This window comes from Lissotriton helveticus, chromosome 6 (assembly GCF_964261635.1).
Source record: "Lissotriton helveticus chromosome 6, aLisHel1.1, whole genome shotgun sequence".
Taxonomy (NCBI): domain Eukaryota; kingdom Metazoa; phylum Chordata; class Amphibia; order Caudata; family Salamandridae; genus Lissotriton; species Lissotriton helveticus.
The window spans coordinates 1,752,226,273-1,752,249,085 of record NC_136067.1 but is presented as its reverse complement, the minus strand read 5'-3'; the positions used below and the strand labels follow the sequence as shown (position 1 = coordinate 1,752,249,085).

The 22,813-nt window shown below is 43.3% G+C and overlaps 1 protein-coding gene across 1 annotated transcript in view; it reads right to left on the bottom strand.

The window, feature by feature from the left end:
* LOC144763730 (lutropin-choriogonadotropic hormone receptor-like) overlaps positions 1 to 22,813 on the bottom strand; it is a 1,068,475-nt gene that overhangs the window by 394,691 nt on the left and 650,971 nt on the right. The window contains exons 5-6 of the mRNA XM_078649633.1: positions 2,130 to 2,204; positions 1,964 to 2,041 (exon numbers count right to left, since the gene is read on the bottom strand). Coding sequence (XP_078505759.1) covers positions 1,964 to 2,041; positions 2,130 to 2,204 — 153 coding nt within the window. The remainder of the gene's footprint in view (positions 1 to 1,963; positions 2,042 to 2,129; positions 2,205 to 22,813) is intronic.

Below are 22,813 nucleotides of genomic sequence, written 5' to 3'. Positions count from 1 at the left end.
ACATAACAAAGTGGGGAGATGTGAGAGGCTAGCCAGTTTTCCTATTCTCCCAAAAGGCAGTAGTTTACTTTTGGGGCTTACGAAACCTAACATGTGTGAACACAATAATTTGCCAGAAACTACACATTTCCTGAAGAACCATAGCTTATATTGCTTTCTCCACTTCTAGGAATTTTTTTTTAAAACAGATCTTTTTATTGAATATTCCAAGACAAGAACAGAAAAAAGCAAAATACAGTGCATTCATTAATAATTTCGGACAGTCACAGTGCACTGGTACAATATCGATCAGTACGATATCTAGGGCCCATAACGAGACCCCGTATCTCAGTAAATCCTTTACGATCTAAAGTTTACTCTTCCATGTGGTCTGTTGTCAACGAGAAAGCGTAGTTGATTTGGGTACATATCCTTCTATTCACATTCCATGCACCCAGATCGTGGATCATTTTTGTGGGCACCCTCTTCCCTCATATATCACTCTCTCCACTTGCATGCACCAATCCATATCAGTCTCCCACTCAGTGAGTTTGGGCCTCGTGACCCCTTCCATGTTCTTGCTATGTTGCGTTTCGCCACCATGCAACCAAGGGAAACCCACACTCTCTCAGCATGTAATAGGTCGGTTGCCTGCCATATATTGAGGAGGCACCAGCGGGGCGAGACCTTCATTGTTTTGTGACAGGTTGAGAACATTGCCGATGTGACCGTCTCCCAATATTTCAGGAGAATTGGCCATTCCCACCACTGGTGCAGGTAGGTTCCTATTTGGCTGCACCCCCTAGGGCACGCCGTGGAGTTCAGGGCACCCGTTTTGACCAATAGCGAACTTGTATAGTATGCTCTATGCAGGAGTTTGAGCTGGATAAATTTAAATCAGAATCAGATCGCCACCTCCTGAGGGGATGCCAGTGCCACCTGCCATTCTTCGTCGCTAATGTCCCCAACATCCTCAACGCATTTTGCCCGAGTTTTCCCCTTTGTGTCCGGTGTATTGTTTAATATTTTTTTGTATGTCAGCGAGATCGCCTTATCTGGTAGGTAGTCATCTAGGAGTCTATCCTCTAGGGGAGACGAGACAGGCAGCTCAGTACCTTTGGGTATTGCCCTCTGCCACTTCTAGGAATTGTGGTGTTTCTCTATTGACACTTTACCCTTCCTCCAATAAAGTCCTGCTATTCTCACCCTAGTTACCACTTCCAAACAAGAGATGTAGGCAGGGATTCAGTTTTTGTGGCTAGTTACATCACTGATTCATGAGTGTCCCAAAAAGGAAGCCCCAATTTTAAATAGGGTGGCATAATTTACCCTGATTTAAACGTGAGGCAGTAGTTTAGAGTTGAGTTCTGCCCACTCTGAACTGAGGTAGGCTTCCCATTTTTTTTGGAATTAGGACGTCCCTAGGGCCTCCCCTAGTCAATAGGACCATATATCATGGGGTCAAGGTAACCCACTGGCAGCCCTAATGCTCCCTACGTAATGCCATAGTGGAATCTCCTCAACTTTACCAGATATCTCAGCAGTGCATTTAAGGAATTCCTGGGAGCCCCTTATAGTCTGTAAGGAAGGCGTGCTTATTGATTCCAATGATATCCTGAGTTCTAGGATTTAGAGTATTTCAGGGTTTTCTAACGTTGCAGGACTAAGAGCTGCAGCAGAGTGGTGGCCACTCACCTGTTGTTCTTCATAGCAAAATGAATACATGGTCATTATGATGTCTACCACCACACTTCCATGGTCCTGCTGGGCTCTCTCTGCCCTAGTCATTGAAGAATAAACTCTCAGTGCTGTGACAGGAGGATGACAGTGTAATGCCCTGGTGTATAACTATACAGGGACTTCAGTACATACACAACCCAATTGCCACCCAGGGCCCCCATACTACATGCACAAATATTCCAGAGTAGGTGGTTGATCTAAAAAGGGAACACTTGAAAACCTTTGTTTTGTATCAGCTACTTACAATGTCAGAGGTTCACTGTTCATTCCTTGGAAAGCATTTGGTGGTATTGTTGTCACGTGTATGTTATCATATACCTCTCTGTAAAAGACAATAGTAAATGGAGCATTTTAAACAGAGTAGCACCATGAAAGCCTTAGTGTACTGTAATCATTTTGGTAATACTTACAAAATGAAGTTGAGCTGGGACGAAAACACATTTTTTACATCTGGAAATACTCTTATTCCCGTGTTGCATATACTCCTAGGCAGAGGTACAGTTAAATATGTTAAAACATTTGACTGTATTTACTTGTACAACAAAATTAGAAAACATAATGCAAAACATTAGAGACAAGACTGTATCAAAATATTACTGTCTGAGGAACAGTATGCAATTGCGAACTTTGTTTATGTGCCCACTGTATGCTATAATGGAAAGTTAACAGGTTACTCATGTCCTAGTTAAAATAAGAGGCTTTCTGCTGTGTTACTCACTTTTCATATTTAAATTGTGCCACAAAAGTACAACTCGAAGAGAATCTGGGTAGCTAGCAGACCATGGTATGTCTAATCGGTGTTCTAATACTCAATATGTAATTGTTGTGGGACCAAATTTCAGTTTAAAAAGTTTTAATCTGTTGTTATTCTTATTTTTGTTTTTTTATTTTTTTTATTAATAGTTATTTTTGCCCATTTTCTTTATAACATGAGCAGGGCACAATGATTACAATACAATAGAACACAAAATCATGCATACACATTCAAATATTCATCTAGACAGGTTCTTAGTCTTTTAACAGTCAGTACCTAACTTCCATCGAATAAAAGGACCCCAAATTTGCATACCCAGTTTCTTACCCTTTTTTCCCTTCCTAGCATATATGGCTGTTTCCAATTTTTGTATTGACAATAATTTGCCCAACCATTGATGATATGATGGAGGGTTAGGATCAAGCCAGGCAGAAGCCACTAACAATCTCAGGATCGCCATTGCTACAAATATAACATTTCTACAACTCGACTGCCCGTCAACACTTATCCCCAATAACATAATAGCTGGTGTTAACTCTATTGTTGACAGTGCATTCCGAAAAAAATTCACAATATCCTGTTTCATCTTATCCAAATGGGGACAAACTGAAAAGATATGTATCAAATCAGCATCTGTACTGCCACATCTAAAACAAGTAATACCAGATGAACCTCCCCACTGGGCAATCTTCGCGGGTGTATAATATAGATGGTATAGTATCTTATAGTGTTGGGCCTGAAGAGACGATGAACACAGCATTTTACTCCCCATTTCTAATGACTCAGTAAAGATATCCCTGCCTATATCTAAATCAATAGACCACTTATCTATCCATTCCTCTAAATCATCTTTCTTTAATTTTGTCATTTCTAAATAAAACCTCTTAATAGTGCAATCACAACCACCTTCTATAAGGTCCATCACCATATTTTTTTCGAATCCCGATGTACCCTCTTGTTTATTTAATATGCAGCTTCTTATTTGAAGGTATTTAAAGAAATGTTTTGTATCCTGAGCATAACTATTTTGCAGCTCCATAAATTGTAATATACCATGAAGGCCCAACATATCTCCAAACTTTCTTATCCCCCGCCTCTCCCATTCTTGAAAGACTGCTCCCGAAAAATCCTCACTCGGTAGGGAAGGGTTATCTTTTAGTCTAGTATATGCATTATACTTCCCAATTCCCACCTTTTTTAGCAAACCCTTTCCATATATTATATGCAGCCATTACTGTCTCAAATCGTGTTCTTTTGCAGTAGCTTCCCTCCGTGAATCTCAAAAATACATTTTCAGCATTCGTACCCAGAACCAAACCATAAATAGCAAGCGAACCAAACTTGTCCCAACCCTCCACTTCAGCACCTCCAATCAGGCCCACCATACATTGCAATGCTGCTGCCCAATAATAAAGCTTTAGATCCGGTAGTGACCAGCCTCCTCTTTCCCGCGGTAGCGACATAAATCTCTCTGTTGTTATTCCTAGATGTGGAGCTGTTGCTTTAAAAAAAAAACATTTACAGGCTTTGTCTGTGAGTATAGCACAGTAACTGCCTAAACACGATGAAACCCATACTGCATAAAGGTTCAAGCAGTTTCTCTTAAGGAGGCAAATGCCAGTACCTCTTACCACAGTAACATTGCTGTCTCTCAGAAGATATGTTCAATTGTTATTAAAATACTGAGCATAATGTATTCCTCAGAATCATATCATCTTGATTCTTGTTAAAAATTGTATGTCTTATTGAAACCTAATGTATATTGTCACCTATGAGTAATCATTTTGTTGTTGTAAGGTTGGAGGTAACAATTAAATCCAGCAAAGCATTTGTTGTAGTTTCAGGAATTTGAGTTGTGAGGATGTTACACTCGCTAAAGTAATGCAAAAGAGTACTGTTTTGTTTCTAGTTTCTTACAATATGTTTAATTTAATCATATCCTTTATCAATCTGAAGTGCCAGAACACAAATGTATTGAGTTGGAATCATCTGGTCCCATTCCTGTTCTGTCTGTACTCTAATGAGCAGTAGATTGATATCCTAGCTGTAGTAACTCTCACCAGTAGGGGTCCCCAGTCCCTAATCCGCAATATGGTCAGATCCAATTATGCTGGCATGCACTCCAAAGGCCCTTCACTAAAATGAAAACCATTGCAACATACTGCTGTAAATATAAACTGCACTTGAACTTCAAGAAATAAAAAGATATGTCATTTCGGCAACATTACAACTGCACGCTTGAGTTCATGCTTGGCTGTGACTATCTGAATGAGGTAAAGTTCTTTCCTGTCTAAGCATAACCTTCCCAAACACCATGTCATTGAAACTGTGCACTGTTCAAATTATTAAGACATTTAAAGGCTCTTATAAAAGTTGCTGAAGCGTAATCATGTATTGGTCACGAAGAAATTCACAGAAAGAAAACCTTCATTAATCACAGTGCTGGAGGGGGTGATGACAAGTCTGGGGCACTAGGAAAGGTGACAAAGACTATGCCCACCTCACATGGCAAGACATCTATAACCTGTCTATGTTTCAACAGCCATATTTCTTTAAAATAGCAAATCTTAAAAAGAGGCATCCTCTTCCTCTGGAAATTATGTTCACAACCTAAAAGCAGCCGCTGCCGCTGCAGGTAAAAGCGGTGAGGTGGTGGGGCCAGATGAGGGGGATTTCGAGAGACAACCACGAAGGAAAATTAAATAAATAATTAATTTTCCCTTGTTGTCATCTCTTGAAATCCCCGCTTACCTGGCCCCACCGCTCCACTGCTCTTACCTGCAGTGGCCACGGCTGCCTAAAAGCCATATCAACATGGAATTGCCCTAAAATCTTCACCACTTTCTTGATTTTCCTACACTATGCTGACCTGAAACAGGCACCACTGATTCCATGCATAATGTTGTAGGACTATTAACTACTTGTTGGGAGATGGGGAGGGTTACATTTGAGTAATGGCCAGAGAAGCACGCCTGAAAAGATTGCTACATGCCTCAACCATGACCAATTGACGTCATTGAATGCTCATGCTCTCTAGCTCACTACTATAGCACCTATAATGAAGGCATACATTTCCAAGACAATCCATGACTCCCTTACAGGACAACAATGTGCAACCAGTGGCAAGAGGAAGGACACAAAAACAAATCAAATCAACACGCTGAAGCAATGAGCAGCACTTTCAAGAAACAAAGGATAAAGTCACAACCAACTTCCTTCCATTTCTGAGATGCATAAGTGGTTCCATGTCAGCAACAGGCACATGCAGAGGTGTCACAGAAGAGAAACTCTCTGCAGTTGATTTAAAGAGTACCTCAGAAGGAAAGGAAAACAATACTGTTAGAAAAGGGGGTCTCTAGTTGGCAGAGGTAGGTAGCTTTGTCCAAATAGGGACCCTTGCTTCTTGTCAGGGTAGGGGAGATACACACTTTAGATAACCCCTGCTCACACCCTGGGTAGCTTAGCATGCGCAGACAGATTTAGCCAAAAGGCAATGTGTGAAGAATTTGTACTAAAAACACACAGTAATACTGTGATAACACCACCAATGGACACCATACCAGTTTAGGAAAACTACAGTATCTTCATCTAAACTCAACAAGACCAAAACAACAAAAATCCAACATACATGTAATAAAAATATGACTTTTTAAAAACGTTTCAAACAACTTGGTCCATAGAAAACTATAGATGCATGATTTCTCACAAAGTACCTGTAGATGAGTCAAAATTCACAAGGCCACACAGCCGCAGAGATGGGAAGCGTCGAGAAACAGAGATGCGTCAGCTCCGGAGACTGTGGGGAGACAATGTAACATTTCTGCTGCACGCAATGATGCGTAAAACCCGGTCTGTAGGGGGAAGTTATGCGTCGACTCCAAGACGTTTCTGGTCCGTGGTGATGAGTCGGGAAAACTTGCTGCACAGGTGCAATGTGAGGAAATCTGGGATGCGTCGGCAATCAATGCAGCGACGTTGAGCGGTGCTGCGTCAATTTCTTGAGCCGCGATCCCTCGAAGTGTCGGTTCTTGCAGCTACCGCAGGCACGGCGTCGCTTTTGGGGGTGGCACGCCGATGTGGGGAGATTCTTCTCACACATCATTGCTGCATCGGAAAAACAGCCACAAGAAGAGTGATGCATTGATTAACTCAGTTCTTTAGGTTTTTTCCAGCTCCCAGCAGCAAGCACAATCTCCAGAGGCCCAGAACTGGAACAGGCACCTCCTGGCAGGCCAGAACTCTAAGCAGAAGAGTTCAAGGGAACTGGGGGTGAAGCCTTTGTGTCCCTGAGACTTCAGAACAGGAAGCCAGCACTCACTGGCCCTTGGAGATCTTCTTCAAGAAGGTTCAAAGCAAAGTACCAGTCATTGTCCTTTCCTTGGCAGAAACAGCAACTGCAGGCCAACCCCACAACACACACAACAAAAGGGCCAGTACTCCTCCTCACAGCTCTTCTCCTGGGCAAAGGTTCCTTTTGAGTCCAGAAGTGATCTAAAGTTCTGGGGTTTTAGATCTATTACTTATACCCCAAAATATCTTTATTCTCTTTGTGCAAGGGTCTCTGAGCCCAGCCCAAACCAGTTCTGTCCTCACTGGTGCAATATGACCACAGGGGGTGGAGACAGCATTGTGCAAGGGACCCAGCCCCTATTCAGGTGCAAGGGAATCACCACCCAATACTCTAAATTCAGCCAATGTCTATTCAGCTCACCTCTGAGCCATCCAGGAAAGGCAGGCACACCTCAACCCCCCCATGACTGTCTACAGTGAATGAACATCCCCAGCCCCTCACACTCCAAAACCAGTCAATACACAAACAGGCAGAGGCACACAAAACAGTTAAACAAGAAAATGCCCACTTTCTAAAAGTGGCAGTTTCAAATACATAATTTAAAAACCATCTTTACTAAAAGATGTGTTATTAAATTCTGAGTTCAGAGAGCTTTTACTTTATTTCTCTATCTTGACCCAATGGAAAGTTATACTTGTAGGATGTTACACAGCCACTCAGTCAGTCAAATCACTTTATTCAATCCTTATATGATAAGATCATAAAAGGAACATGCGAGGTTGAGTTCGCCTGGGGTGTTTCCATCCCATTGGAATAGATGGAGAAAGGAAATGGGGTGATTACACAACCCTGTCGAACGCCCCTGTTGATTGGGAACAACCTAGTGCACTCTCCCTGTCTCCCGTAACAGACGCAGGCTGTAGCCAAGGAATAAAGTGCCTGATAAAAACAATAATGGCCTCATCGATGCCCATTTCTTGCATGATGCTCCACAGGTGGTGATGAGCAACGCAGTCAAAAGCTGCATATATATGCCAAATATAACTTGTCTTGCTTAACTTGAGTGTACTTGGCAAAAAACAGACATAGATTGAGGCATTGGTCCTGGGTACCTTGCCCCTTTCAAAAAAACATATTGCACTGGAAACAAGACACTATTACGGGTGGCCCATTGCTCTAATCTTTTTTATAAAACCCATACGTTTAGCCATGCTACCCAGGAGTGAAATTGGTCTGTAGTTTTTGACCTCAGATTTAACTCCTTTCTTATAGATAGGAATATAGATGGATTGCAGACATTGAGTCCTGTGGGCCCACAATGTTAACTGTGTTAAAGACATTTGTCAGGGTTGGTCATCATAGGTCTGGCTGCTTCATGAAGATATCTATCGGAGTACTATCCAGGCCAGGGGCTATACTGCTGGAGCACTGCAAAAGAGCCTCTCTAATCTAATAAAGATTCAAAAGTAGAGGAGTTTTGGAAGGAGCAGCATTTGGGGTAAATATTGAGGAGAAGTGTGGGACCTATGATTCCTCGTCTAAGCTCAAATTCATGAATAGTTTGAGAAAGGGAGCATTGATAATTCTCAAAAAAACTTACTGGAAATATTTGAAATGGCTTCTTGATACAGTTGTTCCCAATCTTCTTCCTTAAGAGGTTTGGTTCTGGCCTTCCTTGCCTCTTTATATCGGAGATGCAGAAGCTTAATCAGTTCCGCATCTCTAGGGGTGAATCTGAGGGCCCACAGCATTTCCCATTGTATCCATTGGGGCTAGATAGTCTTTCAATAGTGAAAAACGAAATTGCCAGTATTTCACTATTAGAAAATGTCACACACACCATTACATGTCCTACTTTTCACATACATTTCACCCTGCCCAGGGGGGTAACTTGGGCCTACCATAGGGGTGCCGTACATGTAAGAAAAGGGAAGGTTAGGGCCTGGCAAGTGGGTGCACTTGCCAAGTCGATTTGGCAGTTAACAAACTGTGCACAGACAATGCAAAGGCAGGTCTGAGGTACCATCTCAAGGCTACTCATGTGGGTGGCACAATCAGTGCTGCAGGCCCACTAGTAGCATTTGATTTACAGGCCCTGGCACACTTCAGTGCAGTTAATTAGGGACTTACCAGTAAATCAAATATGTCAATCGGGGATAACCCATGGTAATCACAATTTAGACAGGGAGCACTTGCACTTTGACACTGACCAGCAGTGTCAAAGTACCCAAAGCATCTAAGCCAGCAAAAATGAAATCCAGCACAGCATCAAACATACCGGAGGTAGAAGCAAAACGTCAGGGGAAACCACGACAAAGATGCCAAGTCTAACAAATACAAACACTGCTACGCTGACCAAGTAAACAATTGACTGTATTGCTAAGCAAAGGTGAGAGTATCACATTTGATAACTTAAGCATAATAGTTGAATACACATGTCAAAGTTTCATAATTGAGTGAATTTAACCTGAGACCTAATGCAGTAGAACTGGAGTGTAAAGTGATTTCTGACTTAGAATGATAAATATTCAACAAGAGGGCCTACAAAACAACTGTTGAGTTTAACCATTTGCGAGCCCTGTAGAATGAAGAAACTAATAAGTACTTGAGAATAACAGTTGTTGCAGAGTAACACATTTCCTCCCTTGTAGCAGAAGTGGGAAAAAATGGAAGCCGTCAGGAGCAAGCAACAAGCTGAATGAGCAATTGTGATGCTCAAGGCAGACTGACCAGTCCTCTATCATAATTTCCATAAAGAACTAACCTGGGACAGGAAACAGAAAGAACTGAAAGTAATCTTTCACCATAATTGATTGTAAAGGTCAGAGTAGAAACAGATGATAAAGTGCATAAACTTCCAAAAGAAATAATTGACCTGGAACAGAACTAAACTAAAATGAAAGGATATGGGTTCTCAATGGACAGAGTCTGAACTAAACTACACAGGGTCTAAAAAGTATGGAGAAAATGTCCACTTGAACCCGGCAAAGTGTTTGGTGTGGAACCCTAGACTACTAACCAGGACCAATGCCAAAAAACTTGTGACGAAACAGCCCAGCTGACAATGGCTGGTCTTTCTAATGTGAGAGGCAGTTGACATATATTGTCTCAATGCCACCTACCCAGAAAACCCTCCCCATCCTAATCCAAGCTACGGAATGGAACACCATCCTAGATGCTGAGACCACATTTAAAAAAGAGACTAGATTTAACTATATCTTTCATTCTGTGGGTAGACTCAACCCTCTTGTAAATACTAAGATTGTGAACACATTCCCTTCCCTCAGGATGACCAGTTTTCCCCAGAGGGCTTAGAAAACAATGATGTCCCAAATGAGGGGTAGGAACTTGAAATGCTAACTCCCCAGAAGTCTCAGAGGGAAGCTATCTCTTCTAATCAATCAGAAACTGAGGAGTTCCTCTATAAATTCTAAAGTCACATATTTCATTTAATTCTTACTCCTCTTGTCCTTTACATAACTGATGAGCAGATGAAAGAACTCTTTTATTCCTAAATATTTCAGCAGATGAATCTGGTTTAAAAAGTGATACATAAGTGGAAGTGGATATGTTCCAGAAAAATTGCAATTTTAGTCGGTCAATGAGTGAATAGATATTATGGGCAAAGTATAATAGACCATAGTGTCTCTGACCCAGTTTAGATCTATGAGAAGCCTATGAGGAGTTATTTCACCTTGAATTTGGAGCTGGTTTGCGAAGTCTATTTGTCTTAATTTATCAAGAGTTTCGTTCTAGTCTCTCTCCTGTCTGATGGTTCTCATAGTTTCCAATGCTGTGGGAACTTGTTCTTCAACATAAGAAGTTACTGGAAGGACCTTAGGAAGGAATGTATAGGCTGCAAAAAAGGTATTACTTCCAAAGAAAAATACATAGCATTACTAGAGGTAAACTTTGCAGTAGGCAGAAGACATTTGTAATTTGTTTGGGTGGCATTTACTATAGAGCAAAGGTAAGACTTTCTGAATGACTTTTCTTCTGGGCATGAAACCCAGATGAGATTAGCATTGTGAATTGTAGAGTTGAAACCAAAATTTAGAGATGAACTGAGTATCAAAGACTGAAAGTATCTTTGTTGGACGATTTAAAATAAAAATAACCTCAAAAAGCACAAAGAGCCAAACGGGAGAAGCTTGTTGCGCTATTCCAACACAAAGGTAAGATTTAAGGCCAACCACAATAAACCGCAGGTTGAAATACAGAGGGCAGACAGGTTCCAGATGAAAAGTTACCTTCACACTTATAGCTTTTTTAAGAGGGTAGAGCCCTCAGAGGGGAAAGGCTGCAGGCTGGATCTGAAGACGGGCTCATCAATGGTGGGCTGACAAAGGACGAGGTCCTGATGAAGCAGTCAATCATGACGGGAAAAGCTCAGTGTGGGAAAAGTCTGGAGTTCGTGCCCAGGAAGTCATCTGCATTGATCAGATGCTGCTCAGAGTCTGGCCTGTGCAGATTTCTACCTTCACCTTAGCGGGACAGGCTGGAGGCTGTAGCGCAGAGTTTTTTAAGTCATTGGATGCCGGTCGACATCCGGCCTACTGTAATGGATTTTCTGCTGCTGAGAAGAACCTAGTGGCAGCTGCAGCAAATTCAGGCCCACCAGCGGATTAGCTGGCAGGCAGCTCCCGCGACAATTCACAAGGCAAAAAATCCACAAATAGTTTATAGGACTCAGGTTTACAGGTTTAGGCAGGAGGAGTACGCTTTGGCACCAGCCTAGGGTTCTAAGGCCTCAGGAACAGCACTTAGGAGTCCAAACTTGCTCCGACAGTTCAGGGCAGGGTCAGTTTTTTTAGAAAAGTGAGCTTCGTACAACTTTTGCGTCCGTCTAGCTTAAAAGATGGTTAGCCAACTGACCCTTGAAATTCAGTTCTCTGCCCTGGGCATATGTGGGAACAGGTCCAGTCCTTAGGGTTCTCCTTACAGGTATCAACAGCATGTGTATTCCTTCTTCTGTCTTCCAAAGGTCCAGACGTGTTCTGAAAAGGGTGACCAGGGGTGCTATATTTATGCCTGGCTCTAGCCTATTGGTTGGAGTGATTCCTAATCCCTCCCTAACCAAGAGGGAAAAGTTCCGGAGGTAACCCTACCTACTTTTGCAGCAGTTCCTATGTGTCCAACCGCAAATAACCCCACAGTGCCCTTCTCAACCCGATGTCCAGTTGGCACAACCTTCATTCCCTTGTGCAGAGCTTCTGTGTCCACCCTTGAGGTTTGGCCAGGGAAATGAGCAATCCCCTCCTCCTCTGTAGTTACTCAAAATCGGTTCTGGGGACAGTCCATCTTCTACTGGGATTGGTGCCTGACTAGCTATAATGACAAGAGATGGAGCAGGCTCAGATGTTAGCTACATCTGCCTGTGACAGGGTAGACCTTTTTGAAGATAATTAAGTCCTTGCGCACTGCTCAAATGGCCGTCTTGTCATAGGAACAGAGAACCTCCTCACACCCAATGCATTTATCTTAGCTCTGGGATCAAGTTCATGCCACTTCCAGGAACTATTCAGCTCCTGGGTTACAGTTGGAAGCTTATACAAATGAGGTTCTAAAGACTTTAGGCAGGCAAAGGTGACTTTTCGGAAAATGATTTTGTATCATTTTTAGTACAAATCTGGCTTTACCAAAGAACTGGATTTATAACAAATATTTTAAAAAGCACCAGAAATGTAAAGCTGGGTCCTGGGTGGAGATAACCTTTTTTAACTTTAACGTTAACTACCAATGCTTTCCTCTGGAACAGCTAACCCTGCTACAGTGAAAATAGCTTTGTGTGTCTTTGCATGGTAAGCACATTTTTTTACATTACACATTTATATTTTTTACTTTTAAATACTGTGGGACTTTCTGCAGGGTCATTCCCAAACTTGTTACCTTTACCGTCCTGGTTTCTAAACACATTTCTGTTGACTCTTAAGACTATGCACACTGCTAACCAGTGTTAAAGTGCTTGTTCTAGCATATTTAATTTAATTGTAAGTCCTTAGTAAGGTGGCACTATCTGTGCCCAGGGCCTCTACATTAAATACTAATAATGGTCCTGCAGCACTGACTGTACCCTTGCATTCCTCGTCGACAACGCTGGACTCCCCACCGCAGCCTTCCAGCTCCTCGGAACCCATGCATCGCCTTAACTGTGTGGAGCTTCCTCTTCACCTCAGAAAACCCTCATTGGCGGGATTCTCGATGACATCACAGCCTCGCCGCACCTCAGAATCGATGCTTCGCTTCGGCTGTGTGAAGAATCTTCTATGCCGATCCTTTAAATGCTCACAAACAGAGGATTTAAGGTACTTCATTCAGTGGGCCTAACTGGTTTTCTGTAGCCGGCCCTTGCTACAAGAAAATTGGCCTGATCTTGTGACTTTGCCTCGGTCTGTCGCAAACACATATCCACAGTTGGAGTTTTGTGCTTTTTGGTGCTATTTTCACCAAAAGCTTTAAAATTGCATATCTCCAGTTCTACAGATTGAATTATTTTTGTTTTGGTCTTGTTTTATTAATTGAAGATCACCCTATTTTTATAACTAGATGTGGGATCCTTGCTGTTTGAAATGTTGCAAAACACTTTACACACTAACTCTAAGTTAAGCCTGACTGTTCTGTGCCAAGCTACCAGAGGGTTGATCACAGGTTAATTTAGGGCTGGCTTGTGCCTTATCCTGACAAGCATTGCGGTTGCTGCTTGACTAGGGCTCACACCTCAGTCGACCACCAACCCCATTTCTTACAAATACCATGCCCCCTGCCTTCTCTTGCAATAAACTTTACTTAGGATGACATATTCATTTTTAAAATGAGGTTTAGGCCTGTCAAAAGGGGTTAGCGGGTAATTGGTTCAGGCTTACAGTCATGTTTTGCACAGTCAATCTAGTGGTGGCACAAGGTGTGCTGCAGTCCACTAGTGACATTTAACTTACAGACCCTGGGTGCACGTTGTACTATATAATAGGGACTTGTAAGTATGTTAAATATATCAATTAGAAGAGTAGTCAATTTCAACATGTCTTAGGGGTCAAAGCACATGGATCGGTGCCTGGTTAGAGAAGTTCCAGTGCCCAGAGTAAAAAAAAACCGTAGCAGCATGGAGATGACCATGTAAAGAGATGCATTTTCCTTCCAGAACAAATATAAAAGAAAAGGGAAGCACCATCTGGACATTTAGAAGAAGTAATTAATCTGTTTGAGCAATTATTCTGAATATATTCCTGAAGAGCTTCATGCTCAATTGGTGAGACACAGAAAATATTTTGGCTAAATGGAGCTACTGCACCAAGTAATGAATCAATTGAGCAATCAAAATGTCTATGAGGTAGTAAACAATTATTTTTTTGTCTCTATAATAACATCAGAAAATTAAAGATACTTGACAGGAATAGATGTGCTATAGTTTAGGTTGCTTGTGTTTGTTCTTTAAATTGCAAAGTGGTCTTCAGAATAATTAACAATGGCAATGTATTTAGATTGTTGATCTGTGGAAAGGGCTTGCTTTCGGTTCTATCATTTTCCTGAATTAGATGGGATCTGCGTGGGCATTTCGCAGTAAGGTGACATTTAGTACGACAGTATAGACAAAGCTTGATCTTCCATCTTCATGTCTCTCTCCTGTTCAGATAAAGGACCTTGAGGAAGTCCTAACTGCAAAGTGTAATCAGTCAAATCTTTTGCGCTTGCAAGAGCATTGAACTGAGCTAGGTAGGTCTGCAAATCCTTAAACCCATGCTGAATTTCAACTAAATTGTCTTGCCCCTATACCTTTTGTTTGTCAGCCAAACATTTCTTTAAAGGCACTTAAAAAGGCTGGGTTATTGTCAAGCAGAGGACTGGATTCTGATATATTTGTAGTCCGTGCTAAAGTGGTTCCCGAAGTATTGTTACTACTAAAGAAAACGTTGGCTTTATTACGCTTACATAAATGCGGATTGGAGGTAACATGGATTAACTGACCAGGACAAGACTAACTTCCTATGAGTTGTACTGGCAAAACCGTGGTTTCTAGAGGTAGGATGTTAAGACATGTAGTGTTCTCAACATTCTAAGGGCATAATTGTTAACACTTTCAGTCAGAGAATCAGTCAGAAATGAGTGCACCAGCATCAGCACCTGACTGGGAATGTATTTAGTAACCACTACCACTTTTGCATGTATGGCATTTCTATAGCGCACACTTAGCCAAAAGGCAGTGGAGCACTGTATAGGGTCACAGACAAACTAGTTAAGTAGTGGTAGGAGTGATAACTGGGTTGTGGTTAGTTATTGCACAGTGATGTAGTGTTCTTTAAAGTGTTGAGTCTTCAACTCGTTTCTAAATTGGAGCAGAGTGTGGCCAATACTGATGGGTACAGAGGTGTATTAGAACCTGGGTGCATACATGAAACAGGCCTGCTGCCTTGATTTTTCCTGTATGCACTTCTTGGTCTACAGTCTCATTGTGTCCTGGCTCCGAGTGTGCCCAAAACCACCAGATATGATGATATTCTCTGCAGGATAAGCAGGTTTGATGGCTTTGTCAATGATGCATCTGGTTTTGAAGTTGGCACGGTCCGCTGAGGGGGAGCCACTGGAGTAATGTGATCATATTTTGTGAGGCCCTAGATTAAATGTGCTGCATTGTGTAGGAATCCCGTAAGGGATAGCAGTGTAGAATCTGGGAGGCTATAGACCAGGGTGCACACAAAATACAGGTTATGTATTACTTCCATACATTGTCTCCAGACAAATCATCCTCTCAGGTAAAGGTCTTCCTGACAGGATGGCTGTGGAGGGGTTGTGCCCTACCCTGATTACATTTCACATGGTGCAGCCTGCAGCACACACAAAGGCCTGCACGGTTTGGAGCCCGGACCAGGGGATGGGTCAGATATGACAAGAACCAGTTTTGGGGATAGGTCAGGGAATTCTCCCGCACAAAGGCTGGCACCAGGTATCAAAGTAGAACCATCAGAACCTCACATCAGCACACTCCTGGGCCTGTGGAACATTCAGAAGAAGGGCATCCCTGCTGACTGAGGAAAAGGGACTGCCCTGTTGAGTCAAAAAAGAAGACTTGACTTGCTTGCCTTAAACTCAGGCTAATCAGAATTAATCCAAGGGTCAGTTGTCTGACCTCCTGTGTGAGCCACATGGACACAACAAACTTCCAGAAGACGCCCTCCAGTTGCCCAGCTAAATAGCACCAACTGGACATGCTGGAGTGAGTCCTGGTCTCCAACAGGTGCCACCAGATCCTGGACTTTTGGCTGGTATCAAAGTAAACTTCTCATCAACAAAAGCAGAAAATACAGAGGCTTTGGGCTCCTCCTGACTGTGAAGTGACCTCTTGTGCTGAAAATCAACTGCCTAAAACCACCTACGTGATGCTCTAGCGGGACCTTCTCTTTACGCCTAGCATGATGACTGGCAATTCGAGACCTGCTTCTTGGGCTGAACAGCAACAGCCCACTACAGTTGCCAAAGTGAAGCATAAACAATGATCGGCTCTTCAGGCTGCAGCAATGAAAGTTCATGGCTTAACCTGCTCCTTGCACCAACAGCAACCTCCTTGCAGCCCCCACCCGCGTGAAATGCATAGTTTGTGCGAACTTGAAGGTAACACTTCCCCAGGATTAACCTGGTCCCTGCATCTGACCTGCGCTCCCTATTGGTCTGTATTTTCATGGTTGTATTTTGTGCATCTGATGAAGACTAATTGCTTGTAATATCACTCTTGGCATGCCTTTTCCTTCATTTATTGTTACTCCCTTTTATGTATGTTTCTGCAAAGTTTGTTATTTTATCAATTCTATTAGGTTTCGTTCAGTGCATCCAAGGCTATTATGACTCATAAAGTACATATATACTTACTGATTTTCCTTTTAGCTCATTTACTACCTTAGTTTTGGCTATTAACCAAGTTCACAAGTCATTCTTGGGTTGCCCTGTTTCCTTTTCCTTCACCAGACTGTGACAGCGCCATATACCTTAAGGTGGATGGGATCAGAGGTAACATCTGTGTACACCCCGCTGAAAATTCTGTGTGAAGGAAAAGCCATACTGATTTATTACAGTAAAAGGCAATCAACATCTGCTTTTTCCATGTACACTATGAATAGAAATCTACTAGGCCTGGAAATGAAAAAGATGAACACTGCTCAAGTGATCCGGATTCAACTTCACTCCCTCCTTCCTCCCCATATGAAATGCTCACAGGTATAACAGATGAACTTCTGCCCATATAAAATCTATGTTGCCACCATTGATGGTGTTATACATTTTGTCCCTCCCCTTCCTAGTTGTTTAAATTGGACATAGTATTGTCTGTCTAAACAACAGCATTAATGAGATGAAGTATGAGAGCAAAGGACTGAAGGCCTCTCCATTTAGCTTCCAGTCCCCTTCAGTTGGATGAATGAAGGGACTTCAAACTGGATCATTCACCCTGAGCATGAGATGAATACAAAGACATCTCTTTGGTTAGATTGGGAACTGATCTAATAATGAACATGGACAGGAACCCTCAGAGTCAATTAGCACATATCTGACAAATGAAACCACTGATTTAGTAGACAGTGCACTAATGTTTTAAGATGGTGAGCCCACAGTGTGATAACATGGTGAATGATGTGTTTCTGAATCCTAAACCAAAGGGGCTGAATTTGACTGAAGTAGGGAATGAAGAGATGACTGCTGGTCCAATACCCTGTGATCTGAAAGTAAAAATGCCCAGGCCTTAGATGCCGATATCAGCAACCATCCCCCACTAACATGGTAAATAGCTACTTAGTATTTATCTAGAGGATCACACACTCCACGTTTCTCAATATTATTCAGATGGTGTATTCAACTTGTTGGGTGCAGTAGGGTTTCACTCTCTGATCCAAGAGTGTGTCAAGTCAGTAATTCAAAACTGTTTCTTGCAGGGGTTCGTCCCCTCTTTGCACTGCTTGAAATCCTAACCAGTAGGATTGTTTGTAAAGTTCATGAATCTTAATCACGATTGAAGGCTCAAATATTCTAAATTAATTTTTTATTCATGGAATTATCAATGAAGTTGTCATAGGTGGTTGTCATTTGTATCCATATTAAGTAGTAAATACAAATTTAAAAAATCAAAGAGCTTGTTCATGAACAGGAATAAAACCATCCCATCCCAATGCATTTCGGGACGGATTAGCCCTTCATCAAGGGATCATACATCTGCAAAACAGTAATATGCAAGAGTCCCAACAATAGCCAGCCTCCTGGCTGTACCAACATAAATCATGTATGTACAATACAGGTATGTTTTGAATATGCCAATTGCGCCTCCTCTTCAAAAATATAAGGCCAACAAACTGTGTAAAAGTGCCTGGGTGATCCCGATAGTGAACTCTACAGATTGAAATCAATAATGCAGAAATTTCAGCCAACCGTTTTATATAGAGCACCAGTCATTCATGCCCCATTGTGTACATACATTGAAAAACGTAAACGAATATAAACTGAAATAAACCAAGTCCTCGTACGGAAATGAAAGCGTCAGTTCCCGTTTAGAGAACGTTCTGTAAGTGATGGTCCAACATGTGTGACACGTTGAAGAAAATTACACTTACTCGTGAAACAGTGGGTACTCAAACACAACCTGGTGAACCTGATCCGCTTCACGGCATACTAAACTCACGTGCAGCGATGTGAAGTTAATGGAACTCTTAAATCTTTAAAGGCGCGTCTTGTATGCAGTGGTTACATTCAACAAATATTGTAGTGTAGTTCCTATATTCCCAATAGGCTCTGCGCATTGGAATAACATAAACAATAGTTTAGACGTAGGACTGAGGTCATCTAGGTCTCTACTGAATATGTTAGACTTAATTAGGTATGCCAGCTAGCTCAGAGGTCACTAGAAACTTTCTCGAATGAACATGAAGGAGTTAACTTTCCTGATTAGACAAGAAGGGTTTAGTTTCTGACAACCGCATAAACATGACAACTTTGCTCCCTCCAGAACAAGGAGTATATCTCGAGAGTCGTGTGAAAACAATAGACAGCTATTTCACTCAGTCAATCGTGCATGCTTAGTTTCAACAGAGTGCAGAGAAATAGAGAGACGGGCATTTTCAATAAAAGGTGTTATTTATTGAGCAGTCCTCTTTCTCGTGCAAGAGAAGTGAATTGCCACAATTGCAATACTTGTTATAAAGTAAAGTGCGTACAGTAAAAGTAGTATTATGAAATAATACTGTAAAAGCATTGATATGGTTTCTGAGCCATATGATACTTAAAATGGATAGAATATATACATACATAAAATCATTGACTAAACGTACTCAACTGGTGCTTCTAAGATACGCCTACCCCGGTGTACCTAACCTAAGCCTAGTACGTGGGAAGGAGTATATGAGCTGCAGTTTAAGTTAAGTTCGTTTTTGCCAAGAATCTGAATCAAGAATTTCTCTAAGGATCTAATCAGCTCCGTACCTTGGTTATAGAATGAAGGAGGTCTTGTATCTCTTTCTCAGGACTCGATTTCCCAGCAACCCGCAAGGGTGACCGGGAACACTGGAGCTGGATTTCTCAGCAACAGAAAAGACAGCGTCTCTCTCAGTGCGTCAAGGGGAGGGTCGGCTTCCTTCGGCTCTCACATCAGCTGGGCTTCGGGCAAGTAGATAGCCGCTCTGCTCCAAACCACTGTGTGTTTGCTTAAGGCAAACGTTGGTATATTTATACCTGGAAGGTGCCGAGTTTGACGTAAGGTTGGACATAAGACGTCACTAAGAACTTACAGTTCTTTCTGGACTCCAGGAATTCTTGTACAAATCAAAACAAAAGCAGGGGGATTTCCCGGGCTGCTGGAGGCTTGGTTTGTTTAAAGAATGCGTTGTACTTTCTAGGAGTCTATGGGAGTAGCCTTGCCGTATTTGGACTGCATTGGCTATGACTAAGTATGGGTATGATTCTTATGCCTTTATAAGGATATGTTTTGTTATAACCATATAAGGGCATGAATCGGGAATATTTAAATAGGGTCCTAGATACATTCACAACACCCACTCCACGTATAATGTCCATCATTACTAAATACTAAGCAATACTAAACATATAACGATGCACCCCTTCGCAAGACCTCTGCAACTTCCTCGCCTCCTAATTCCACAGCAAGATCGCGGACATACACAACAGCTTCAGCACTCAACCGACGCACGCCGCGACCGAACCACCGCCCCCCACCACCACCCTCCGCGCCTGGACCCCGATCAGCACCGAAGACACCATCCGCACGATGAACTCCATCCACTCCGGATCTCCAACAGACCCCTGCCCTCACCACGTCTTCAACAAAGCCGACGCTGTCATCGCACCCCACCTGCGGGACATCATCAACACCTCCTTCGACAACGCCACCTTCCCGGAGAGCTGGAAGCACGCCGAACTCAGCGCCCTACTAAAGAAGCCATCAGCCGACCCCACCGACCTCAAGAACTACCGCCCCATCTCGCTACTCCCGTTTCCGGCAAAGGTCATCGAGAAGACCGTCAACAAGCAACTGGCCGCCTTCCTCGAGACGAACGGTTCCCTCGACCTCTCGCAGTCTGGCTTCCGGGCCAACCACAGCACCGAGACCGCCCTGATCGCAGCTACCGATGACATCCGAGCCCTGCTCGACAACGGAGAAACAGCGGCCCTCATCCTCCTGGACCTCTCCGCGGCCTTCGACACTGTCTGCCACCGCACCCTAGTACAGCGCCTCTGCAACGTCGGAATCCAGGAGAAGGCACTTGAGTGGATCACCTCCTTCCTCGCCGGAAGGACACAGAGAGTCCGCCTCCCCCCGTTCAGATCGGAGGCCACCGAAGTCATCTGCGGCGTTCCTCAAGGATCCTCGCTCAGCCCAACACTCTTCAACGTATACATGAGCCCCCTCGCAGCCATCGCACGCCAGCACAACCTCAACATCATCTCCTACGCCGATGACACCCAGCTGATCCTCTCCCTCACCAACGACCCCGCCACCGCCAGAGCCAACCTGCACGAAGGGGTGACAGACGTAGCCAAATGGATGTCGAACAGCCGCCTGAAACTGAACTCGGACAAGACGGAAGTCCTCATCCTGGGATCCTCACCCTCCGCCTGGGACGACTCCTGGTGGCCCCCCGCCCTGGGCAGCGCACCCAAACCAACAGACCACGCACGCAACCTGGGCTTCATCCTGGACTCCTCCCTCTCCATGACCAGACAAGTCAATGCCGTCTCCTCGTCATGCTTCAACATCCTGCGCATGCTTCGTAAGATCTTCCGATGGATTCCCACCGAGACCAGGAAGATGGTCACCCAGGCCCTCGTCACCAGCCGTCTGGACTACGGCAACTCCCTCTACGCCGGAACCACCGCCAAACTCCAAAAGAGACTCCAGCGGATCCAGAACACCTCAGCACGACTCATCCTGGACATCCCCCGCCAAAGCCACATCTCCGGACACCTGAGAGACCTGCACTGGCTTCCGGTCAACAAGCGAATCACTTTCCGGCTCCTCACCCATGCACACAAAGCCCTACACAACCAAGGCCCAGGATACCTCAACAGCCGCCTCAACTTCTACGCTCCCAAACGCCAGCTTCGATCGACCAGCCACGCCCTCGCCGCCGTCCCCCGCATCCGAAGAGCCACCACAGGAGGAAGGTCCTTCTCCTAACTGGCCGCCAAGACCTGGAACTCCCTTCCGACCCACCTGCGCCTGACCCAAGACCACCTCGCCTTCAGGAAGCAGCTCAAGACCTGGCTGTTCGAGCAGTAGCGGACCCCCCCCCAGCGCCTTGAGACCCTCCGGGTGAGTAGTGCGCTATATAAATGCTTTGATTGATTGATTGATTGCATGTGTTTTCCAGCCCACCCCAAAATACATAAATTGCATTTGAAATGGTATATGGTATATACACGAAAATGAGTATTTGTACTGTACGCTTTTCAAGCAGTGGTATCATTCAGATAATGCATATAAATATTGGCTGAATGAATTGCGAAAATTACATTTATGAAATGGCTCTTAATACAGAAAAGAAGGTCACGACCATTTCATCACATATTTATACAATACTGTACATGTGCTAAAGGCTGAATCAAAATATTGTCTCTAGAGTTTCAAAATAGAAGTTCTGTTCTCTAAGAATAATTCTACTTTAAGCAGAGTACCGTGTGCCAGAAAAAGGTAAATATTTTTGGAATGGAAAAAATAATTTTGCTTTCAGGGGGAAAAAATTGTTCCAATTGTTTTCAGTAGTCTTGTTTATCAAAACTGAAGGCCGATTTCAGAGTTCAGGGAACGCTGTGTGCTCGTTGTTTCAAAAGTTATTCTCGTTATTAGGAGAGAACATCATATTAGACAGGCTTGCGAAAAATTGGTCTACAACAGTAGGTGAAAGTTCGACCAAGGTAGAAAAAGCTGCAATAGTGCATATGTGAGAATCATTGCAATCATCGATGTCTGGATCAGCAATGCTCACAGAAGGTTGTACCTGTGTGGTGCTGCTTTCATCTCATACTTCACCGCCACCTAATCGTAATGGTGAAGTCTCAACGAATGCCGTCATCAGAATAGATAGCCGCTGGGGACAACACGTTGCATGAGCCGTTACCGAACCAAGCAAAGTATCGATATCCATAGGTACTGCTGATGGTATTGTAAGACAGACGACCAACACGCATTCTTCTCCGCATAGCAGACATCGAAGCACAGGTAAGATGCAATCTTGCCAGATTGGTCTGAATGAAAGAAACCAGGTAGTACTCAGATCTCTTAGCCGGGCAAAGCCGAGGACTTTAGTGATCCGTTCTCGGTAACGTATGGCCAGGATCCTTTCTTTCAACGTAGCCTGAGTTTTGTCTGTGGCTTGACTTGCCATTTCGAAGCAGAAGGAACAAAAATAAAATTCCTGCTACGAGTCCCAAAAGAAGAGGCTGTCCACCGAATACAGAATGCACAACATTCGGGAAGATGCCCAGAACTGTTTCAAAGGGTGATAACAGTCCCGAAAAAATGGTCTTAAATACATGTGCGATGCCACTGGTATCTGACATGATTT